Source organism: Solanum lycopersicum, chromosome 8 (genome assembly GCF_036512215.1).
Source record: "Solanum lycopersicum chromosome 8, SLM_r2.1".
NCBI lineage: Eukaryota > Viridiplantae > Streptophyta > Magnoliopsida > Solanales > Solanaceae > Solanum > Solanum lycopersicum.
The window spans coordinates 3,652,138-3,660,406 of NC_090807.1; the positions used below are offsets into that span (position 1 = coordinate 3,652,138).

Here is an 8,269-nt window from a genome sequence, read left to right on the forward strand (position 1 = left end):
TCAAATTATTTACTTGGGACCCCTCGTTATTATTTCTTTGTTTGTTGTATTCATTTATTCCTTTTGTCATAGAGGCAAATGATCATAGTGAAGAGATTGAATCTAATGAAAGAATTACTAATAAATACCTCTTTACCACTTGCATCATTTCGAAAAGGACTTCACGCTTCCTTCGTCCTTTTTTAATTGTCATAATTTTTATTATTATATTTTTTATCATATTAATATACAAAATGTTTTATAAAACTTTTTTGTATAGTTCTTGGATATTTAAATTTTTAGTTTAAAATATCAAATCGATATAATCTAATAACTTTGAAAATTAACTTTTGAAAAAAAAAATATAACATGACAACTAAAAATGAACGAAGAAAATACTAATATTTCTTCTGATTTGAAGTTCTATTATAAAAATAGACGTTTAAAAAAAAAGGAAAGACAAAAGAGTATACATCAATATTGTAATAACTTGTAATATAAAAGAAAATTATCATTTTTATCATGTTTTCAATTATATTTAGTACATAGTAGTCATAAATAAAAATTACTCTATAAGACAAAAGTGTCAATTAAAAAACACTCACGTTCATTAAACGAATATAGCAAAAATAAAATATAAAATAAACATAATTAAGAAAAACATTTTATATATTTAAAAAACAAGACTGAAGTTAATAAAATTCTAGAAGAATATTTATTTTTATCAAACTTTATGAGGCCACCTACTTATATTTATTTGCTGCTATTGATAAGTTTTTACAGTCTGGTTATATCATTTTGCTCAGAAAATTTGGATGGGTGCTGCAATTGACTTTTCCACGTGTCATTTTATTATTTGCTGAGAAATTTTAAATATTATGTCAGAAAAGAAGAATTCAAAAATAAGAAAAGTTTGAGACAAAATATTTTTACAAAAATACATGAAAAGGTTGTAAAGATTCTAACATACATTATATATCATACATAAAAATGATAGTATCCTTATAGTGTGTGGTGGAATTATTGAAATCTCTATTACGTATTTTTAGATACGAAATATGAAAACAAAGAATTTTATGAATTTGATATAAATTAAATTAATCGAGTCGATGAAAAATAAGTTCCGCAATTCCTCTTCTGATCATGGTCATATCATATTTTGACAATTGTAGGGCCACAAGACTGACACAAATCATATTATATGGAGTAAATTTGACCTCTTAATTAAGCCAAGTTAGAATAATTCAAATTGATGATGATTTGATTAAGCCATTAAATGGTTGTTTTAATTTTATTCCATCGATGGGATATTTTGGCTTACCTCATAAGATACATCTATTTATCTCATCTATCGTTCGTTCATGTAATATTATATTATTCATGAGGTGAATAATAATGTAAATTTGTTATATTGTGAAAAAGCCATAATTGCATACAATTTCCTTTACGATCATCTAAAAATTATTTACAGTTAATATACGAATAATACATAAATATGTCGTTTAACTCAGATTTAACTAACATATTCTATAAAATTGATCAAATAAGCAGTCAGGACATATTACAAATTATCATGTACGACAAATGTATCTATTAATCAAATTCCATACAAGTTTAAGTATCTACTTATGCAAACCAAAGTCAAAAGGACACATTTACGTATTATATCTTCAGAAATAAAGCTTCAAAATTTCGCTCTTCTAACTTGTTACAAAAATATCACAATTTTACAGCTCAAAATTCAAATTCAAAAGACTAACACTGAACAAATGAATAATGACATTTATACTATAATTTTTATCATACATGTGAATAATAATTACATATATAGACTAGTATATGCCCAAGGCACAAAATGTAATATAACCTATTGGATATCATATTTTCTCTGTGTTGAAACAATTTTTGGTGACAGAGCCAAGAACTGATATAAATTTACAAGCAAGAGAAAGGAAAAATTCTCAGGCATTAGACGTTGCCCTCTTACCACTAGACTGAAGATCCCCGGGGGAGAAAGAACCTCAGAAACGAATAGGTAAACCGTGGTTGAGGAATGTTCTAATGCATCCATCCAATCCTGCAGTGACAACCACGAGACCCCACAAATGACTTGAACTCAATGCACTTTGCCAAGCACTCTTCAAGATCTTGTATTCGGACTTACATATAGAAGGGGAGACAGTTGAAGGAGGATTTGAGTCGGGCAGTTTCTCCTCTGGCCACGTTGCAGAGCTCTTTAGTAGAGAATCCAAGAAAGACGCACGTCCTAAGGAGAAGCACTCTTGTAAAGATGAAGTCTTTGGCAATGAATTCTCGTTGACATCAGCGTTTGCTAAGACATTTCCTGGTAGTGTCGTTACTGGATTGGTTTTAAAGCCAGACCAAGGTATGGCAACTGATGCATTTTGGGAAAAGAAACTCTCTGATGAACGGACTTTCTTTGGTTGGCTAGTCAACCCGTCCTCGTGACTATAGTTCCAGATATAAACATTTGAATCTTCAGTGACAGCGAGAATGTGTTTCCCATCTGATGTGAATGATGCAGGACATTGGCTATCAAATTTTTTTGTTCCTGGACATGCAGCAGAGACAACAGTTTCAGAAAATCTACTGAAAAACGTCTTGTCAGAAAGCTGCTCGCCTACAAAAGTTAAACCAAAGCATGATGAAAACAAGAACTTGGTGGGGGACGGAGAGGGGTAGAGGCTACGCAACCAACACACCTTTGAATTTGCAGATGATGTTGGATCCACAAAGTATTCTAACTTGGGAATCAGCAGAAGTAACCATGACTTTGCTCGAATCATTCGGGCAGTACTGCATGATGAAAGTCTATGTTAGTTCTCAAGAGGGGATATAATCAGTACGAGAAACCATTCTAACGGTTACCTGAAATCCAGTTACTCTCTTGTTAGTAAGCTTCTTCTTTCCTTGCAGGCATACCTGAAGGCCCATCTGCAAATGATTATCTAACACACAGAAATGATAGTCCATTAATGTGAATTGTCCGATAGAGTAGAATTAAACAAGATAAGCACTCCATCATATATCGGAGTAAAAATGCCGAGTGCTGGAAACTCAGTTGCACAAACAGTTTCCTTGAATATAAATGCATTTGAAGACAACTCAAAACAAATGGAGAACACAACTCCCTCCCCTCCATTTTCCCCTTCTCTTTGCATAGCAATGTTGCACTCACAAAATACAATTTTATAGTACACCATTCCAGTGGTTAACTTCCTTTCTTTACTTCTCGAGCAGGACAATGAGAATTCTCGATGAGTATTATATGGAAATCATAACTTGCAAAGTGCAGTTAGAAGTTTAGAGAAGTTAACTGTATTACAGTGGTTAACTTCCTTTCTTTACTTCTCGAGCAGGATAATGAATTCTCAATGAGTATTATATGGAAATCATAACTTGCAAAGTGCAGTTAGAAGTTAAGAGAAGTATACTGCATGATTATGTGCTTTTCTACAATGATGACCTACTCTAGCAATTTAGTCAGGGGACAAAAAAATCAGTTCCCAGAATTGTTCTATTCTCAGAGCTAATATCGCGAGCATTTATGTGCAAATCAGTGAGAAAATGGAAGAACTAGAAAAAAGTGACAAGGAAAGACAAGCTATCATACCAACAACATCATAAAAACGGCAATTGCCATCCATATATCCCACAACACCTCCCTGCACCAATCACAAGCAAGAAACTTAAATGAGTTCCAAAATCAAGTACCATCTTTAAGAAGGTTTTAAAAAAAGAAACAAGGTGATCAAACCTTTCCATCAGGACTATAACAAAGAGCGGTCACTATTTCCTTTACATCAGTCCAATCAATCACTCGACAACTATGCACCTCCCAGAGACGTACTTTCCCATCAATTGAGCCACTAATGAAATAATTATCATCCATGGGATTGAACTCTACACAAGTGACTGTATCCAAGTATGACATGGTCAGATTTATGAGATGAGAATCCAGTTTACAGTTTATAAATATTGCAAGAAGAGTGAAAGCATAGAAATAGGCTCACCATAATTATTATGCGGATAAACACCAAGGCATTTATCATGTCCAACTTGCCAAAGACGAGCTGTTTTATCAACAGAAGATGACAGCAGATACTGCAGCAAATAATATTCGTACAAGAATTACAGTTTATTCAAGTTGGAAGATGTTCTATGAAGCTGTAAAATATACTCCCTCCATTCACTTTTACTTGTCCATAATGGACTTTGCACTCCCCTTAAGAAGTAATAAATGAAGTGCATCTTTTACTTTAATGCCCATGACTATTAGCATTTCAAAATATCTTGAAAAATGATTTGGAGAATTAGTAGTTAATATTAAGGGTTAAACAGAAAAACAAGTAACAGAGAATATCTATAATGGACAAGTAAAAAGTGAAAGGAGAGAGTATTTAGTAAGCTTAAGCCAATGAGACATATTATACTGACCCCATTTTTGGACCATGAGAGGGCCAATACTTCACTGGTATGCCCACGGAACTCGTGGATTGGTTTCTCCATAATCCGGAATAACTTTGGCGGGAGTACAACACAAGCTGATTCTGATGATTTTCTCATCATTTTCATCCCACTGATCTTCTCTCCGTTGTCATTGAGAGAAGCTAATTTGGAAAAATGATTCAGTGAAAAGTATAAACAAGAGGGGTCAATATCCTGAACATTGAACTTTTTAGACATTTCGTCCTCAATCACTCTCCAAATGCGCACAGTGCCATCTTTGCCAGCACTTGCCAAGTATTGGCCACAAGGACTGAACTTCATTGTTATGATGGAGCCTTCATGTGCCAGGAATTCTTGGCCTGTGTAAAGTGAGGACAGTTCTTTTGACTCCTTCTTACTGGTTTGGACCCGAACTCTTTGAGTACCAGTCTCTGGCTTTGTCACTTTGTGTCGGGTGCCAACAGTGAGTTTTTGAAGCAAACTTCTCACTTTCGTCTTTGTATTAACCATACTAAATCCCTTCATATCTCTATGGAGAAACTGTTGAACCAAAGACGATGAGCCAAGAGTTCTTGTAAATTCTTCAATAGTGAATATCTTGTTTGTACCTACTTCACGTAGTCGGCTAAGCATGCCATCCTTGCCTAATTTATCTGCAACAAATTCTGATCCATTGTCCAGATTCCTGATTTTCCAATACATTGGATCCTCTACAGCATCCTCCTCCAATTCTAGAGCTTCATTTGACTCGAAAGATTGGGAAGATCTACCAGAGAAAAAATTGCCCTCGGCATCTGAACTTGCCAGCACAGTCTCATTGTCATCCCTAATTCTATCGGTACTTGTCTTTCTTTCATCAGAGCAATCAGATCTGTCGCAATTCGAGTTCAAACCCATCCATTTCAAGAATCTATCGCGGCGTTCATCAACACTTTCAGGATCCTGAGTCCAAAATTCATATCCCAAAGCACGTTCGGAAATCTCATTACGAGTACAAGCATCAGAACCATCCGAACCCAAATCGGAGAGAGAACCGGTCTCAGCACATATATCAAAGAAACTATCTTCTTCAGTCTCACTGTAAGTTCCCATCATTCTTCGAATTCTACTACTCCTTGAAAGAACAGAAAATCAAATCAGAAGCCAAACTTCAAAAGCAAGATTTTTTTAAAAACTGTCAATCAAACTGGAAATATCACTAAAAACAGCCTATTTCTTTAATTCACAGTTTCACACCAAAAGAAATCCCATAAAAACAGAAAGGAGAAATCTTTAGAGTCTAAAATCCCCATATGAACAAGAACTAAGCATAAAAAAATCCCCAATTATGATAAAACTAAATATGCAACACCCACAATAAAGAAAAGAAAAAAACAGATTTTTCAAAAGGATAACTAAGCAACCCCTGTCAACATGAAAAAATATAGTAATCAATAAACTGAATCCCCAACAAGGTATTTAAAAACAAACTATACATAGTCAACAAAAAAAACTGACATAAACATGCTTATACTTCCACAAATTCAAAGTTGTTTTATATATCAAAAAATTGCTTACATTAACTACCATGGACTTAATTAAACCACCCCAGAAATTATTTCACAAAAAAATAATAACATGATCTTTAGCATCTAAAAGATGATATGAAGATTGAGAGAACCAAATGGACTCGAGCCAAAAAAACTCACCAACTCTTCAATTCACACCACCAACCCAAAAAAAATCCACGTAAACAACAAAAGGAGAAATCTTTAAAGTCTAAACTTCTCATATAATCAGGAATTGAGCCTAACAATATGATCTTTAGCACCCACAAGATGATATGAAGACTGAGAACCAAGTGGACTCAAGTAAAAATAAAACCTCACCAATTCTTCAAAATCCACACCACCAACCCCAAAAATTTCCACATAAACAACAAAAAGGAGAAATCTTTGAAGTCTAAACTTCTCATATAATCAAGAATTGAGTCTAAACAATATGATCTTCTACATCCACAACATTATATGAAGACTGAGAACCAAGTAGACTCAAGTAAAAAAAAAAACTCACTAACTATTCAAAATTCACACCACCCCAACCCCAAAAAAAATCCACATAAACAACAAAAGGAGAAATCTTTGAAGTCTAAAATTCTCATATATTCAAGAATTGAGTCTAAACAATATGATCTTTTACATCCGCAACATTATATGAAGACTGAGAACCAAGTAGACTCAAGTAAAAAAAAAACTCACTAATTCTTAAAAATTCACACCACCCCAAACCCAAATAAATCCACATAAACAACAAAAAGGAGAAATATTTAAAGTCTAAACTTCTCATATAATCCAGAATTGGACAAAACAAAAATCCCCAATTATGATGAAACAAAAAATATGCAACACCCCACAACAACAAAAACAGATCCTTCAAAAGGGTAACTATAAAAACAGTAATATCAATCAAATTACCACCAAAAAGATAACATGTACCTAATCAACACAAAACTAAACATAAACATGCTCATATTTCTACAATTTCAAAACAATAACTATCACTATTTCTGCATCAATCAAGAAAAAGAAAAGATTTTTCTTACCTTAACTACCATGGACTTTAACCCCAAGAAATTATTTCAGAAAAAAAGATTGATCTGTAACATCTACAAAACTGAAATTGAGACTAAGAAACCAAGTGGACTTAAAGTCAAAAAATAAGCAAAAAAATTCCAAAAAGACAGGGGACAAAAGGGGCATGAAAACTGGGAATTGATCTCAAAAATATGAAGTCATGAAAATTGAAGATTTCGAAGAAAAAGGGAAATGTATGAAGGTAGAAAAGTGAAAGAGAAAGAGTCGCAATTCTTCTCTTCTTTTTTTTTTCACTTTCAAAATGAACAGACAAAACTTTTGGTATATTTATCTGACGGTTTTACCCTTCGCCTTGTTGCGTCCGTCCAATTAACGTTTGTAACGAATCGTGTCATCTCTGTTAACAACACTTAGGTATTGTTTGGTAGCGATAAAAATTATATTTTAATATAAAATAATATTTAGATTCAAGTTTTTTAATAGTAAATTAAATTAAAAAATAATTTTATTTATACCTCTTAATTATTATATGTCAATTAGATTTAATATTTGCAAAATTCGCCTTCAAATTAGCTATCAAATTATTCATTATGGTATTGTTTAAAACAAAACTAAAAACTTATTATGTTTGTATTATCATAGAAAATTTCTGGCGGATAAATTTTTTTTTTTACTAAATTTATTTAGTAAAGAATAAATATATTGTGTAATTTTCATACATATGAATTCCTTTGGATCCTCTAACTTCATATAAAAAAAGGGATTTTAAATTTTTATTTTTATTGTTTTAAATCTGTTTAAAAAATTAAATGACATGCATAAAAAATAGAAAAAAGATGATATCATTTTGAATCGTCATAGTTATGTTTGAATTTATTTAAAATTATAAATTTTATTATTTAATCAAATTGATTCGTATAGAATTATAAAATGAAATAGAGAAAGTAATAATATGTACAGAAGCCAAATATTTAATTGTTAGTGTGAGTTTATTTGTTGGTTCCTTTACAAAACTTAACGTATAATTCACATTTTAAAAAAAGGCATACAATGAATACCATAATTATATTATGATTAAATATGTTTGGTAAGATCTAGGACTTCCTACCTACTTTATGAAAAAATAAATCAAATGGATTATAATACATTTGGATAGTATGGTAATTAAAATAAATTTGTATAAGCAATAATTGACATTAATATAGATTTTATTTAAAATATGTATTCATCTACTAGAAAAGACATGA

General features: G+C 32.0%; 1 protein-coding gene across 6 annotated transcripts; it reads right to left on the reverse strand.

The window, feature by feature from the left end:
- Nucleotides 1–1,741: 1,741 nt before the first annotated feature.
- On the reverse strand, nt 1,742–7,402 carry LOC101262736 (uncharacterized WD repeat-containing protein C3H5.08c). 6 transcript variants are annotated; one of them, XM_004244597.5, is made up of 8 exons: nt 7,031–7,402; nt 4,438–5,563; nt 4,014–4,104; nt 3,758–3,915; nt 3,614–3,665; nt 2,869–2,948; nt 2,703–2,796; nt 1,742–2,551 (listed from the first exon to the last, which is right to left on the reverse strand). In XM_004244597.5, exons 2-8 carry the CDS (start codon nt 5,542–5,544, stop codon nt 2,001–2,003), a joined length of 2,133 nt encoding a protein of 710 aa, XP_004244645.1. In that variant the 5' UTR covers nt 5,545–5,563; nt 7,031–7,402; the 3' UTR covers nt 1,742–2,000. The 6 variants fall into 6 exon arrangements, with proteins under 6 accessions (XP_004244645.1, XP_004244644.1, XP_010324650.1 ...); XM_004244596.5 differs by having other exon boundaries at nt 1,742–2,620; XM_010326348.4 differs by having other exon boundaries at nt 1,742–2,620; nt 4,438–5,557; nt 7,031–7,389.
- Between the last annotated feature and the right edge of the window lie 867 nt (nt 7,403–8,269).

Excerpts from the sequence above, each read along its gene's own strand:
- LOC101262736 (XM_004244596.5), bottom strand. The coding sequence starts at position 5,544 with ATGATGGGAACTTACAGTGAGACTGAAGAAGATAGTTTCTTTGATATA. Across the intron at positions 3,916-4,013 it reads TTATCCGCATAATAATTATG|TCACTTGTGTAGAGTTCAAT; the intron begins GTGAGCCTATTT and ends ACTTGGATACAG. Across the intron at positions 2,621-2,702 it reads CATCATCTGCAAATTCAAAG|GCGAGCAGCTTTCTGACAAG; the intron begins GTGTGTTGGTTG and ends TAACTTTTGTAG.